Below are 17,006 nucleotides of genomic sequence, written 5' to 3'. Positions count from 1 at the left end.
TCATAACTAAAAGACAAAATGGCTTATATCTGCACGTGTGAGGTTACATTACCATTTTTAACTTCTGGTTTTATTTCTATGATAATAATGCTCTTCTAATTGCAGGTAGGAAAGAAACTGTTTTCTCCATTAGCAGTGGAGCTCAAGAGCCAGGTGTTGTGTTAAGTAACATAACCCAGCTTTTAGTGGGGCCCAGAAGGCCCCCACTGTAGACTTCATCATTATCCTCTGCATCTCATGGAAGGAAATGGGATTCAGGAGCGTATGTTTTCATAGTCTCAATTTTTTTCTTCTAGCTTTGTTGGGAAATTCTTAGTGGATAAAGGGTATTTTACCCATAATGGGACATAGGATTGATTTTTTTTTTAATTATACTCTTAGAAATAAATTTTAGTCAGTCAGAAAGATAGAAGACTTTCCTGCCTGACCCTCGTCCCTGGCCAGGTTCAGACCAGGAGCTGATTGGGTACTGTTTTCCAAGCATCATTTATTGAAAGACTGTCCTTTTCCCTTTCTTGGCTGTTTTGTCATACATCAGTTGACATATATGCATGGGTTTATTTATGGGTTATTCTGTCTCATTGATCTATATGTCTGATTTTGTGCCAGTATCATACTGTTCTTATTACTGGTAGTTTTGTAATGTCAGGGAGCATGATGTCTCTAGCTTTGTTTTTCTTTCTTAAGATGACTTTGGCCATTTGGGGTCTTTCAGGGTTTCATACAAATTTTAAAATTGTTTGTTCTATTTCTGTGAACAGTGCTGTTGTAATTTTGATTGGGATTGGATTTAGATTGCTTTGAGTAGTACGGATACTTTAACACAACTGCTTTTTCTAATCCATGAGCACAGAATATCTTTCCATTTGTTTGTGTTATCTTCAGCTTCTTTATCAGTCTTACAGTTTGGTTTTTTTTTTAAGATGCAGATTTTATGGGGCTTAATTTTCATTGTGCTTTTTGTAGTGGGTTTTTTTGGTTTGTTTGTTCTTTGCCACACCATGCGGCACGCTGGATCTTAAGTTCCCAGCCAGGGATCGGACCTGTGCCCCCTACAGTGGAAGCACGAGGCCTTAAACCACCAGGCCTCCAGAGAAGTCCCAAGTCTTAACAGTTTTGAATGTACAGGTCTTTTACCTCCTAATTAAATTTATTTTGAGGAATTTCTTCTTTTCAATGCTGTTGTAAATAGGATCTTTTTCTTGGTTTCTCGTTCTAGTAGTTTATTATTAGTATATAGACACAGCAGTTTTCTGATAACAGCAGTACATTGATTTTGTATTTTACTACTTTACTGAATTCATTTATTACTCTGTTTTTTCTGTATTGTCTTAAGGTTTTCTATGTATAATGTCATGTTATCTGCAAGTAGTGACAGTTTTTCATCTTCCTTTTCCAGTTTGAATGCTTTTTTTTTTTTTTGGCCTGGCTACTCTGGCTAGGACTTAAACAATACTTTATTGAATAAACATGGCAAAAGTGAGCATCCGTGTCTTATTTCTGAATCTTAGAGGAAATGCTTCAGGTTTTCATTGTTCAGTATGCTGTTAGCTGTGAATTTGTCATCAGATCAGATCAGTTGCTCAGTTGTGTCCTACTCTTTGCGACCCCATGAATCGCAGCACGCCAGGCCTCCCTGTCCGTCACCAGCTCCCGTAGTTCACTCAGACTCACGTCCATCGAGTCAGTGATGCCATCCAGCTATCTCATCCTCCGTCGTCCCCTTCTCCTCCTGCCCCCAATCCCTCCCAGCATCAGAGTCTTTTCTAATGAGTCAACTCTTCGCATGAGGTGGCCAAAGTACTGGAGTTTCAGCTTTAGCATCATTCCTTCCAAAGAACACCCAGGGCTGATCTCCTTCAGAATGGACTGGTTGGATCTCCTTGCAGTCCAAGGGACTCTCAAGAGTCTTCTCCAACACCACAGTTCAAAAGCATCAATTCTTCGGCACTCAGCCTTCTTCACAGTCCAACTGTCACATCCATACATGACCACAGGAAAAGCCATAGCCTTGACTAGACGGACCTTTGTTGGCAAAGTAATGTCTCTGCTTTTGAATATGCTATCTAGGTTGGTCATAACTTTCCTTCCAAGGAGTAAGCGTCTTTTAATTTCATGGCTGCAGTCACCATCTGCAGTGATTTTGGAGCCCCCACAAAGAAAGTCTGACACTGTTTCCACTGTTTCCCCATCTATTTCCCATGAAGTGATGGGACCAGATGCCATGATCTTCGTTTTCTGAATGTTGAGCTTTAAGCCAGCTTTTTCACTCCACTTTCACTTTCATCAAGAGGCTTTTTAGTTCCTCTTCACTTTCTGCCATAAGGGTGGTATCATCTGCATATCTGAGGTTATTGATATTTGAATTTATCATATAGGACTTTTATTTTGTTAGGTATGTTTTCTCTGTACCCACTTTGTTGAGAGTTTTTATCATAAATGGATATTGAATTTTTAACATTTTTTTCTGCATCAGCTGAGATGGTCATATGATTTTTATCCTTCATTCTGTTAATGTGCCGTATTATTCACATTAATTGACTTGTCGATGTTGAACCATCCTTGCATTTCTGGAATAAATCCCATTTGATCATGGTGTATTATCATCTTAACATATTATTGAATTTGGTTTGCTAATATATTGTTGAGGATTTGTGCATTTGTTTTCTTCAGACCTCTAATTTTTTCATGGTGTCCTTATCTTGTTTTGATATGAGGATAACACAGGCCTTGTAAAATGAGTTTGAAAGTGTTTTCTTGTCTTTTGTTTTTTGGAAGAATTTGTAAGACTGCTTTAGTGGTGATGAATTTCTTTAGCTTTTAGCTTGTCTGGAAAACTTTATCTGTCCTTCAGTTCTGAATGATAACTTTGCCTGGGTGAGTGTTCCTGGTTGGGAAATTTTTTTCGTTCTCCCTTCTAAATCAGTCAAGAACTGTTGTATTGTCTTTAATTTAAATCAGCAATTTGCTGTTTATTTTTTCTACTAGAAGAATATTTCTAGAACTTTGCCAAAGTGTGTTGTTGCCTTTTTCAAATTGTCTGTTGTAAATTGGCTTTTGTATGACTTTATGATGATACCAGCTTTAATATTCCAAACTGAGAATGAAACTGAAATTTTTAAGAAAATATAATGGTGCTAATTGATTGTAATTGATGTGTTAGTTTACAACACATTGATTTTTTGTTTCAGTTAAAACAAGTTGATTGTAATTGTTTGTTCAGCCAAAATAATTTCCTAACATTGTTCACAGTGGGAGAGGGAGAGGGTGGGAAGATTTGGGAGAATGGCATTGAAACATGTAAAATATCATGTATGAAATGAGTTGCCAGCCCAGGTTCAATGCATGATACTGGATGCTTGGGGCTAGTGCACTGGGAGGACCCAGAGGGATGGTATGGGGAGGGAGGAGGGAGGAGGGTTCAGGATGGGGAACACATGTATACCTGTGGCGGATTCATTTTGATATTTGGCAAAACTAATACAATTTTGTAAAGTTTAAAAATAAAAATTAAAAAAAAAAGAAAAAAAATAAGTTATAGTGGTTTTCACCTATGCTTTTCAGCTCCATTAAAAGATTGATTTTATTTAAAAAAAAGAAAGAAAGAAAGAAATCTGACAGCACAAAGTATTTGTGATTTCTTTAGGAAAAAAATAACTCCCTGAGTTATTTCTAATGGCTAGTAACTCTTTGGGGAGAAAATACAATCACCAAATAAAAACCAAATAATTGTAAAGTAGACAGTCTTGAGGAGATAGAGTTAAGGAAGGTGGAAGAGGTGCATGAATAAAATGTCACAGTAATTACTCTTAGTACTCAAGTAGGCTCAAATGAATACCGTAATTTTGTGCTTTTTACAACTTGCTTAATTTGCTGTTAATAAAACAAACATTTGTTGAGCACATACTGTGAGCCAGGAATGTCTAGGAATTACAGGAATCAGAAACAGTGGAAAAGTCCTCTTTGTTCCCTAATCACTATGGGGGGAGACAAGTTGATAAATCCATTGGTAGGAAGACAGGAGCAACCCTAAATTGTGTTGCTACAGAATCCAATATGAAATAAGACAAATTCAGATTCTTTTCATTTAAACTGTATATTAATTTAGCTTTTACATTTTAAATAGGAAAGAGATTAGAACAGAGATTACATTTATAGGAAATAGTTCAAATTGTTGTTATCTTTACTATACTATTGTTTCCCTGGTGGCTTAGCTGGTAAAGAATCCGCCAGCAATGAGGAGATTCTGGTTCGATTCCTGGGTCAGGAAGATCTTCTGGAGAAGGAATAGGCTACTCACTCCAGTGTTCTTGGGCTTCCCTCATGGCTCAGATGATAAAGAATCTGCCTACAGTGTGGGAGACCTGGGATTGGTCCCTGGGTTGGGAAGATCCCCTGAAGAAGGGAATGGGTATGCACTCTAGTATCCTGGCCTGGAAAATTCCATGGACAGAGGATCCTGGCTACAGTCCATGGGGTCACAAAGAGTAGAACAAGACTGAGACTTTCACTTTACTATTATTGCAAATCTCTTAACACTTTGACTGCTTCTGAAAGCTTATAGAACCTAATGTTATAAAAGGCATTTATGTGTCCCAAGAATTCATGTTAGGTTTTAAAAGTCATTTTGATTCAATCTCAGACTGTTTGCTGTCACCTAGACCTGCTGAGAAAATGTCTGGCACTGAGAGGTAGGCAGGGATTTGAATCTGCAGGTTCTTCAAAACTGGTCATTTTTCTTATGTTCTTAAAAATCTTTTTAATCCTATTTTGGAGTGTTTTTTCCCCCAGCGTTCAAAACTTTAGTTCAAAATTCTTACCATAATCTTTATCTAAATTCAAGGGTTACTGTCTAAAAACTGTAAAACTCTGCAGTTAGGAAAAATTAAAGTTGAGAAACTTAGGACACAGGGAAGGAGGGGTATCAGACCCTACAGAAGCCATCCTAAGTAGCCTTTATGTTTTTTGCAATCACACAAATCACTTATGATTATACAGTGGAAGTGACAAATAGATTCAAAGAAAAATTCCATGGACAGAAGAGCCATGATCTGATAGAGTTCCTGAAGAACTATGGACGGAGGCTCGTGACATTGTATAGGAGGCAGTGATCAAGACCATCCCCAAGAAAAAGAAATGTAAAAAGGCAAAATGGTTGTCTGAGGAGGCCTTACAAATAGCTGAGAAATGAAGAGAAGCTAAAGGCAAAGGAGAAAAGGAAAGATATATCCATCTGAATGCAGAGTTCCAAAGAATAGCAAGGAGAAATAAGAAAGCCTTCCTAAATGATCAATGCAAAGAAATAGAGGAAAACAATAGAATGGGAAAGACTAGAGATCTCTTCAAGAAAATTAGACATACCAAGGGAACATTTCATGCAAAGATGGGCACAATGAAGGACAGAAATGGTATGGACCTAACAGAAGCAGAAGGTATTAAGAGGTGGCAAGAATACACAGAACTATACAAAAAAGATCTTCACAGCCCAGATGAGCACAATGGTATGATCACTCACCTAGAGCCAGACATCCTGGAATGTGAAGTTAAGTGGGCCTTATGAAGCATCACTATGAACAAAGCTAGTGGAGTTGATGGAATTCCAGTTGAGCTATTTCAAATCCTAAAAGATGATGCTGTGAAAGTGCTGCATTCAGTATGTCAGCAAATTTGGAAAACTCAGCAGTGGCCACAGGACTGGAAAAGGTCAGTTTTCATTCCAATCCCAAAGAAAGGCAATGCCAAAGAATGCTCAAACTACCACACAATTGCACTCATCTCATATGCTAGTAAAGTAATGCTCAAAATTCTCCAAGCCAGACTTCAACAGTATGTGAACCATGTACTTCCAGATGTTCAAGCTGGATTTATAAAAGCCAGAGGGACCAGAGATCAAATTACCAACATCCTTTGGATCATTTGAAAAAGCAAGAGAGTTCCAGAAAACCATCTGCTTCTGCTTTATTGACTATATCAAAGCCTTTGACTGTGTGGATCACAAGAAACTGTGGAAAATTCTTCAAGAGATAGGAACACCAGACCACCTGACCTGTGTCCTGAGAAATCTGTATGTAGGTCAAGAAGCAACAGTTAGAACTGGACATAGAACAACAGACTGGTTCCAAATTGGGAAAGGAGTACGTCAAGGCTGTATATTGTCACCCTGCTTATTTAACATATATGCAGAGTGTGTCATGAGAAATGCTGGGCTGGATGAAGTACAAGCTGGAATCAAGATTGCAGGGAGAAATATTACTAACTTCAGATATGCAGATGACACCACCCTTATGGCAGAAAGTGAAGAAGAACTAAAGAGCCTCCTGATGAAAGTGAAAGAGGAGAGTGAAAAAGCTGGCTTAAAATTCAACATTCAGAAAACTAAGATCATGGCATCTGATCCCATCACTTCATGGCTAATAGATGGGGAAGCACTGGAAACCATGAGAGACTTTATTTTCTTGGGCTCCAAAATCACTGTAGATGGTGACTGCAGCTATGAAATGAAAAGATGCTTGCTCCTTGGAAGAAAAGCTATGACCCACCTAAATAGCATATTAAAAAGCAGAGACATTACTTTGCCAACAAAGGTCCATCTAGTCAAAGCTATGGTTTTTCTAATAGTCATATATGGATGTGAAAGTTGGACTATAAAGAAAGCTGAGTGCCGAAGAATGGATGCTTTTGAACTGTGGTGTTGGAGAAGACTCTTGAGAGTCCCTTGGACTGCAAGGAGATCCAATTAGTCCATCCTAAAGGAAATCAGTCCTGGGTGTTCATTAGAAGGACTGATGCTGAAGCTGAAACTCCAATACTTTGGCCACCTGATGCGAAGAACTGGCTCATTGGAAAAGACTCTGATGCTGGGAAGGAGAAGGGGACAACAGAGGATGAGATGGTTGGATGACCTCACTGACTTGATGGATATGAGTTTGAATAAGCTCTAGGAGTTGGTGACGGACAGGGAAGCCTGGTATGCTGCAGTCCATGGGGTTGCAAAGAGTCGACATGACTGAGCTGAACCACACAAAGCAGGACTCATTAAAAAAGGAAAATATGTGTCATTTTGAACAACATAAATTAGTGGTAACTCACTAATGCCGTAGTCCCTCCCGTGTTTTACTCCCTAGAAATCCTCGTCTACTTCTGTGATGATAGTTAAATTCTCTGTGGCTTTGCTGTAGGTTCTTAGCACCCTAGGTGTTTGTATTTAATACCTTATTTTGTTGTTCATGCTGCTCAGATTTTATAAGTCAGAGTTGCTGGCTTTTGTTTCCCATCTGGATTCTAAGGACTCAGAATAACCTGAAAGCTTAAAGTGAAAAAGTAGTACTCTCAATATAGGTTAATTTACATACATATACACAGTAGAAAATGCATGTGTACAATTAATTGTGTCTTTATAATTTGTATTGATAGGCAAGCTGTGGACAAGAAGTATGAAGGTTGCTTACAACATTCTGCATAAATTAGGTACAAAACAAGAGCCTATGGTGCGACCTGGAGATAGGGTAAGTGCAATTTAAATTATTGCATCTGCAGGACATGTGGTCTGAGGTGGAGAAGATACCTACTGTTTTAAAGTTGCAAATTTTAATGCCTCCTAATACTCATATTACCAAATCAGGCTTCCACAAGCCAGAAGAGATTATTCAGCAGGTGTAACCTTTATAGTAGCTCAGTGAGCTTGACTGTAGTAGTTCTCGTGGGTTATCCACAAGGAAACTGGGACTTGAGAGGATAAGAGTCATATCAGATGAAGGCACGTGTCCAGAAAATGGTGTAGCCAGTGCTCACAGCTATTTCTGTCTAGCCCCAGGATGTATATTCCTAACCCCTGACACATATGACCTAATGGGAAACAGCTGTCTGTCTGAGGATGCAGGACAGTTGTGTGCTCGTAGACTGTTTTGTATCAGTGAGTGATACCAAGAATCCTTGCAGCAAACCACTGGTACATTCCTTTCCTACTATTAAATTTGTAGATACAGGCTACTGTCTTTGGTCGAAAAGAATTTTATTCTTACTGCAGTATGCCAATTTACTGAGAACAGATGTTAGTATTTCCTTTTTAATGTTACACACAGAGCAGTTAATCTGGCCCAAGCTTTACCCATGAATAAGATGTGGGCCTGCATGTAGAACCTACTTTTCTTGCCTTAAGTGGAGTGACTTTTTTTCCATACGTTGCTCTGTACCTTCATGCCCCAAGACTGGGTTATCCACCTGCACCAGAGACTCCAAATGAATTTTATAGAAGTTTCATTGTGGAGCACCATAAATGAGCAAGAATACAAGCTATGATTTACTTATGAGATATTACAAAAGCATGGGTTCGTTATGAAGAATGTTTAATAAGATTGCTGCAGCCCTAGGATTCTGTGGTAGGCTATGATTCTCTGCAGTTTAATGAACTTGTTTGACCTCTAGCTTTTAAAAGTCAATCATGGGTCTCACATGTCCTCATTATTAAACTTACTGTAAAGCTACAGTAATCAAAACAGTATGGTATTAACACAAGGACAGATACAGACCAAAGGAATAGCATAGAAAGCCCAGAAATAAATCCTCACATGTACGGTTAAGTCACTTTCAAGAAGGATGCTAAGACATTAAATGGGAGAAGGGCTAGTGTACTCAACAAATGGTGCTGGGAAAACTGAATATGTATAACCAAAAACCCAAAATTGAACCTTTATAGCATATATTGGGGCTTCCCAGGTGGTGCTAGTGATAAAGAACCTGCCTGCTGATGCAGGAGACCCAAGAGACGTGGGTTCGGTCCCTGGATTGGGAAAATCCTCTGGAGAAGGGCATGGCCATCCACTCCAGTATTTTTGCCTGGAGAATCCCATGGACAGAGAAGCCTGGCGGGCTACAGTTCATAGGGTCACACAGTCAAACATGACTGAAATGATTTGGCACACATGTAGTGTATATTAAATAATTAACTCAAAATGAATTAAATATCTAATTACTATTATCTAAACTCTTTAGATAAAACATAAAACATGTTTCATGATATTGAATTTGGCAATGATTTCTTAGATATGGCACCAAAAGCAAAGGGAATAAAAAAAATTGGTAGGTTGTACTTCATCAGAATTAAAAACTTCAGTGGACCAAAGGACATTGTCGAGAGTGAAAACATAGAATGGGAGAAATGTTTACAAATCATATATTTTACAAAAGTTTAAAAACCAGCCACAGTGCTTGAATAGACCTTTTTCTTTGGAAGATTTACAAATAGCCAAATAAGCCCATGAAAATATGCTCAGCATCACTAATCATTAGGGAAAAATACAACAAAACCACAGTGAGATACCACCTCACACTTACTAGGATGAAGAAATAATAAGTGTTAGCAACATTGAGAAATTGGAACCCTTCTATTGCTTTTAGGAATATATAGTGGTGTAGCCATTGTGGAAAACAATACTGTGGTGGTTCCTTAAAAAACTTAAACATTTGACCCAGTGATTCAAAAGAACTGAAAGCAAGAACTTGAACGGATAAACATCTACACTACTTTTCACAGCAGCAGTATTCACAAAACCCAAAAGGTGGCAGCAGTTCAAGCATCCATGGAGGGGTGAACGGATAAACAGAATATGGTATATTCATACTGTGTAATGTTATGTAGCCTTAAAAAGGAAGGAAATCCTTATATGTTCTACAATGTGGAACGACCTTGAGGACATTATGCTCAGTGAAATAAGCCAGTCACAAAAGAACAAATATTGTATGGTTCCATTCATACAAGGTACTTAGAGTACTTAAATTCCTAGAGACAGAAGAATGAAGGTGACCAGGGGCTGTGGGAAGGAGGAAATGGGGAGTTAACTGTTTATGGGGGCAGAGTTACAGTTTAGGAAAGTGAAAATGTTCTGGAAATGGATAGCTGATGATGGTTTTACAAGTGTGAATCTACTTAATGCCACTGAAATGTATACTTGAAAACAGGCAGCATGATAAACTTCGTTAGATTTATTTTATCACAATAAAATGTCAGTTGCATGGATAATGTCTCCCTTATAATTTGGTTAGTAGGTCTCAGTAGAGTCATTTTTTTAAGTCTTGGCCTGCAAATTTTTAAAGTTCATTTTCAGTACCAGTTGTAAAATAAACCATCTCTGTTCAGCTGTAAGAAAGAATGTGGGGACAGATTTTGATAGACTATGTGAAACTATTCTTTTCAGCAGCAGGTGGTTTGAATTGTGTGAGGAGGGCTGCATTTCTAAATTATTCCTTTGAAAGTATTCATGTGGCTGGGATACGGCATGTGCATATAAATGCCTATTAATAAGCATATGCCACTGTAGTGTTCAGTTGATAGTAACCTTCTATCACAATAAACAGGTTCTTTACCTCTTTGAAAATTGTTTTAAATTAAATGTAATTCTCCCAAGGATAATGAACAGTCTGTCTTTGGCATAAAAATTGTAGATGCTCTTTATGTGGGTGACCCTCTTAATGCACTTTGAGGGGGGTACCTGCTTGGGCTTTGAAAAAACATTTATGTGCCTAAGCTGAAAAGGTTTCAGGATATTGTAGTAGGAGCTGTGGAATACACAGAGATGCATCATATGTGAAGCCTGCCTTCAGGGAGCTTACTATGTTAGGGAAAAATGAAGATATTGATAATTGGCTATCTGTAAGTTGGAAAATGAAAAAGGTCTCCAAAAAGATGGTGAGAGATACAGATACTTACTGTTTTAGAAGGACAGAGAGTGTTCTCATTTTGGGAGCTTCTGGAATGTGAGACAACTTCTTGGGGAGAAAAAGCAAGCCCAGAGCTCTTGGTCAGTTTCTAGGACAGAGTGGAAAGGACTGAGGGGAGTTCTGTGGTATGTGGCTGGTATGGGAAGACCAGTGGAGGAGAGCAGACCAAGGAGGTGGTCTCTTGATGCCTGTTATGCTCTGTGCATAAAGTGCAATGAAATGCCAGGGAATACATAGGGAATCGAACAGAAAGAAACCGTGTGGGTTTATGAAAATGAAGTGTCCATATGTGTATTGCACTGGAATCACTGTGCAGTTAGCAAAACACAGGACTTGTGACTGATAGAGATATAAAAGGGAAATGTGGTGAGAATGATACAAACAGTCTTCCCTTTCTTAAATTCTTAAAAAAAAATTCAGTTTTGATTCTAAAAGAGGTTGTAGGTATTGACTGTTTTCTGTCACTTTTATATTTTTGAGAGTATAATATACAATTTTGTATCTTGCTTTGATTCCCTTGATGTTAATATAACATTTCATCCTGTTTTAACCCAACTCTGCAAGGTTATATAACATGACATTTTCAGCATGAACTTTAGTGATCAAGCAGTGGGAATTTAAAATCCTGGATCAAATTGACTGTCCTATGAACAGAGCTGGGATGGCACCAGACCAGAATCTTGGGCTTCGTTGACCCACAGTCTAGCTGTGGAAGCAGCGCCTTCTTTTGCTCAGTGCTGTGCTCTTGAAGACTCCTGCTTGCAGACTAGGTACTCTAGGAGGACTTTGGGGTGGAGTCACTGGTCTGGGGAGGAACTGCATCTCCTGTATTTTCCTCTGTTTTGGTTCAGGGAGAGCAATCTTAGCAGCAGTGGTGCCCTGGATGCTTTGCAAACGTTTGACTGAATATTGTTGTTTTGCCAGATCCAGATCTAAAAACAGATGCTGTCTACTCTCAGACCACCAGCTGAAGACAGAATACCTGAGGCCAGTGTAAACCTCAGATCATTTTAAAAATAGTTTGTGGTTTATATGCAGAGACATGCAAATAAATCCTTTCGTTCCTCCTTGGAAGTCCTACTAATGGTAGCCTGGCATCTGCTTGGGTGTTTTGGGGACAAAATTAAGATTAATATCTCATTAACAGTTTTTTTGCAGAGTTTCTTAAAATTCTTCAGTAGTGCAGCATGGCTTTTAATGGCCTTATGGTTTCATTTGGCTCTCATTGTCTGATTTTAGTAAATTATAGGAATGCCATATAGAAAGGAAATCTTCACGTAATCCCAAACTTAATTTGTTTCCATCAGCTATCCTGAGTTGCTTGCAGGGTCAGGGTTAAGATGCAGCCTTCTCTGTCCTTAGCTGTCATCTGAATCCTTTATGCCAACCTGCTTACTTAGATGTTGAGGTGATTAAGATGTTTTATCCAGCTGTTCATGACAAAGTCAGTAAGTTCTAGTTAGGATGTTTCTAAAGAAAAATGGGTTAAATTTCTTGATAGAGTAATACAAAAAACATACATCTGCTAAATCATGGGATTTATGTGGTTAATTATTAACAAGGAAGGGCAGTGCAGATGCAACAGTAGCACCTGGGAAGAGCTTGTGTTCTCATGAGGCAGAGTCCTGCAGAGCTCGGGGCAGGGGTCGGTGCGGATCCGAAAGTAGGACTGCCTGTTCCATCCTAAAGGTGGCTGCTCAGGCCGGAGTAGGGAGGGCTGCTCCAGAAGGAGGGTTGGGTGATGAAGAGCAAGCAGACGGAGCCTGCACTAGCTCCACTGCAGATGCTGACCTGAGCGCCCGGTGAACATAAATGTGGCGAAGAGTCTGTCAAACACTTGACAAGTGTACATACGTCACTAAATGCTCTCATGAGAATGGAAAGCATTATATCAAGAAGTTTTTGCATCAAATATGAGTTAATACTATAAAATGTAAATACTAGCAGATAAATAGACACAGGAAATGAAACACAGTTCATACAAGAATAAATAATTATCAGCCCATCTGGTAAAAGATTGTTCTTAAGGTTCTTCTGAGAAACATTTGAAAAATCATACAATGCATTATTTGGCTACTTGGATAATTTACCTTTTAGAATTCCATGATTATTCTGCTCCTAGCTCTTCACAGGCTGAGCCCAAGAGGCAGTGTGTGGCAGAAGGTGTGGGCTGGTGTTCACAGAAACCTTTGCTGTGAGGGCCGGCCAAACCCAGGGCCTTTTGGGTGGGTGCCATTCACGGCTGCCCGCCATGTGCCAGGCACAGTGTGAGCCTTAGACATTTTCTCACTTGACCTTTACTACAACACTGGCATGTAGGTTCTACTAGCTAGTATTCTCACTTTTCAGGTAAGAAAACCAAGGCTTGGGGTGCTGAAGTCAAACCGGGGTCAGAATAGCATTGCTCGGAGTCCAGCACTTTAGGGAGGACGTGCCCAGCATGCAGTCACCATGGTGAAGACCATGTGGAAGCACAGGGACACACTTTAGAGCCCAGTGACAACAGTGAGAGACAAGTAGTGTGTACATACTGGTTTCGTCTGTGTAAGAGTACATGCCTTTGGGGAAGATAACATGTAAACAGCATGGATAGTTGCATTCTGATGTGGTGACAGAGAGGACCGTGGATAATCTGTTTGCCTTCCACATGAGCTAAAGGAAGAGTATCTGATAACTTATTAAAATGCATTTTTAAATGGGGCATGTTAATTTTTTCTAGTGGAATGGTGTCAGTGTTAATCCTTCTCTCTCTCTCTGGGTCCAGGTGGCACTGGTGTTCCCCAACAACGACCCCGCTGCCTCCATGGTGGCTTTCTATGGCTGCCTGCTGGCCGAAGTCGTGCCTGTGCCCATTGAGGTGCCCCTTACCAGAAAGGTAAAGAACCCTTCTTTCTGTTGAGGCCCCTTGGCCATGCTGGAAGGTTCTGTTGTGGGGTCGGAACGTGCAAACAGTGTCTGTAGAGCGTTCCTCTCAGCAGCATGTGTATCGGAAAGGCCAGGGCTGCCTACCTTGTCTCTGAAACTCTGTGTAGTTCTCATCGGCCATCCCAGCCCTGATTCCAGTCAGCGCAGTGGCCAGAGTCAGCTGCTGCTAGTGGTGGTGCCTTCCGTGTGTGAGCAGGGTGATCTGCCGGAAAGCCAGGCGTTCCAGTGTCTTGTTTTTCAGTGTCACTGTGCTAGAAATCTGAGTAAATGGTGGACTTTTTACTTATTTTTCAGGGGTGGCAGTTGTCGCATTTGTTCGGGTGTTAGGATGTTGTCAAGTCCCAGGTTCAGCTATAATTTGTTGAATCTTATTCTAAAAGAATAAGTAACTTATCTTGCTGTCACAGTTGTAGTGTAGTCCAGCATCAGAATCCTACACAGCAGCGTGTGTCTTTGTCCACGTAAATGACTGCTTCTTGCGCCGTAGACCTGCAGTAACTTTGGAAGGGAGGGTGAGGAGAAGAGGCTCTGCTGGGGTTGGTGCTGATGGTCCTCCAGAGACTCTCTGATATTGTGGACGGAGACGGAGCCCATGGCTGTGGGGTGGTTCTGCCACTGCTTGTGTTACGGCTTGTGCCCTGGGGCTCCACCCTGGATTTATCTGGCATCGTTTAGCACATCATCGTGAACAGACTGTGAGGTGACTCTCCCAGCTCCAAAATGTAGGGCTTTCACGTGCTCAGGCTGAGTTTCCAGAGAATCTTCCAGCTGTCTTTGTGGCTACTCTGATATAAAAATGGGGAAATGCCTCAAGGTCTGCTCATGGTGTGTGGGTGCCTTTGAAACTCTGCTCCTGAGTTGGAAGGGAGAACATGGGGTTACTTTAGAAAATGATTGGGGAATGGTTGCTGTTTCCATTTCCTGGGTACAAAATATGCAAGCTTCCTACTTGGCCTCCTGGGTGCACTTGCAAGGAGGGCAGGGCTGCAAGTGGCTCTGGAAGTGGGGTGAGCCCTGCAGCCCTTGACATCAGAGCCCCTTCTAGTGGCCTGAGGAGAACCCCGATATTTGCAAGGGTTTGCCTCTAGCATTCCTGGGGTATAATACACAACCAATAACGTGCTTCCTCATCTCCCTGAGCCCTGTGACCTTCACAACTGACAGGGAATGCAGAAGGGCTTGAAGATTCCCTGAGCAGTAGCCATGGTCTCCCCTGTGGTTCTCTGGTGGTGTTGCTGATCTGGGAAGGTGCTCAGGTGTGTGATGCTCCTTTTTAATTGACACCTAATGCAGGGGACTGGGGTCCTTTGGATTCTCTGATGATAATCAGGAGGGATTTGTAGGTTTACAGGTGGAGACACAGATTCTCCATGGGCACTGCAGTAAGTGGACCCCTGAATGTTTATCATTGTGAGTGGCAGTTGTTGTTCACTCATCACATGTAGAAAGTATTTGTCTACTTTATGTCTAGAGCCTCCTGTCTTCCAGACCAAGGCTGGTTTGCAGAGGAAAATCACTTGAACGAAGAGGCACCTGCCTCTGCCACATCCTGGCCAGGGGTTGCTGAGTGAAGGCTGAGTGTCTCACCTGCATCTGTTGGGGTTCCTGAGACTTGCCTGTAGCCATCATAGGTGTTCCTGGCTGTGGCCTGCCACGTGGCTCTGTCTCACTCATCTCCTAGGCGCATCAGACCCTCAGATGGTCACTGTTAACCTCAGGACCGGGAACCCTCTCTCAGAAGAAAAGGCTGGGGTTCCTTCCTGGCCCTCTCTCCCTCAGAACACGCCTGAAAGGACAGAACCAGGAGATGACTCACAGGCTGTCCTGAAGCCAGAAGCTGTGAATTGGGCTCAGTCTGTGCCTTCAGAACAGAGTGTTTGTCCTCAGAAAACTTTTCTTACTTTTAAATGAAGAATGCACTGGCTTGGTTGCCATAGAGCACGAGGTGAGAGGTGCACAGTGGCACTGGTGATGAAGTTTTGAATCTTCTAGCCACGAGTCCTGTGCACACTAACCTTGTCTTAAAGGGCCTAAAGAGAACCAGATTTTCCAAATTTTGAGTGTTGTTGAGCTTCACAGAACAACTTGGTCCCATGTGTATTTCTTTATTCTTATTCTTGGAATGAGGGGTGAAGGCTGGTTTTTCACTCGAGAAGTTCATAGTAGTAGAAAGGGATATCCCCCTGGGACTGTGCCACAGTGGGCAGGTGTGGACGGTGGTTGGCTTCTCCACCTTCTTGAGGGTGCTGAGCTGGTCTGTGAAGGCCAAAGGACAACAGAGTAGACCTGTGGGCTGGTGGGAGCTGTGAAGCCAATTCCCATCTGCCAGCATGGGGAGTGGCAAGGCCATGCCAGAGGTGAAATTGTGCATTCAGTTCCGTAGACCAGAGACCGAGTGAGCCCTGAGGCCACAGGAGTCCAGCCTGGCAGCACTTGGCGCATCAGCATCTGCCTCTGGACTCGGAGCTCGCTGTCCTGCACCAGTGCAGACTGTCCATACCTTAGAATCTAGCACATGACCCACTTGCTGAGAAGCTAGCAGTTTGGGCAGACAAACATCAAAATTGGAAGAGTACCAGCTAGTAGTTTCAGGGCCACAAATACAGAGTTCATGAAAGAGGGCTTCCATATACTCACCTCACATTTACTAGAGAGAATCCTTCTCATGAGTATGGCTGATGCTCTCTGACTGGGAGACTGAGATGGGACTGGGTAGGGGATGGTCATGTGCCGCGTTTAATGCTGCTTGGGAAGTTACCTGTCACGGACTGTGAGTGTGGAGAGACTGCCTAGCAAGTGACGACACACATCAGCTCTGTTGGAGAAAGGATGACAGTGAGAGAGAGGTTTTCACTCAAAGGTGGTCCACCTTTTCTTCCACAGCACAGGAGAGTTTGTGAGATTTTGTGGCCCTACAGCTGAGCTCTACAGAGGAAGGCCCCAGCCAGCACAGGCCAGAAAGAGCTGTTCCAGGGAAAATCGCACAGGCAGCATGGGAGAGGGGAGCGCTCCAGCCGCAGGACAGTGGTTCTCATGCCTCCTGAGCAGCTTCTGTGCAGCTTTTTCCGCACGGTGGTGGTGTGGGGGTGTGGGTGGGTTCCCAAGGATCAGGCTCAGGGTGCTGACCCGGAGTCCAGGAGAACTGACCTGTGGAGGGCTGAAGATGGAGGCTCTGGGGTCAAGCTGGGCTTAACTTCAGGGGTCCAGGTGTGTGAAGGAGACTCTGGGGACCCTCTGAGAGCAGGCAGCGGGGTCTTATCTCAGCCCAGTGGGCAGGCAGGGCTGGCTCTGCGAAGTGGGCATGCACCTGGACCTCTGAATAGAGTTTCCAGACCAAGAAGATGCTGAGGAGCAGGTGCAAAGCT

The 17,006-nt window shown here is 41.9% G+C and overlaps 1 protein-coding gene across 5 annotated transcripts in view; it reads left to right on the top strand.

Moving 5' to 3' along the window:
• The window catches only part of DIP2C (DIP2 acetate--CoA ligase C (putative)), a 292,447-nt gene that overhangs the window by 200,596 nt on the left and 74,845 nt on the right, over window positions 1-17,006 (top strand). For all 5 annotated transcript variants that reach the window (XM_086333509.1, XM_086333507.1, XM_086333508.1 and 2 more), the window contains 2 exons: window positions 7,414-7,505; window positions 13,481-13,591. In XM_086333509.1, the coding sequence (XP_086189635.1) occupies window positions 7,414-7,505; window positions 13,481-13,591 (203 nt within the window). The remainder of the gene's footprint in view (window positions 1-7,413; window positions 7,506-13,480; window positions 13,592-17,006) is intronic.

The sequence above is a fragment of the Bos grunniens genome, chromosome 13, assembly GCF_055505025.1.
Source record: "Bos grunniens cultivar Pamir isolate PY7600 chromosome 13, Bosgru_T2T1.0, whole genome shotgun sequence".
In the NCBI taxonomy this organism is placed as follows: domain Eukaryota; kingdom Metazoa; phylum Chordata; class Mammalia; order Artiodactyla; family Bovidae; genus Bos; species Bos grunniens.
Note: the sequence above shows the minus strand (reverse complement) of the source record. Positions and strands in the feature narration are given on the sequence as shown.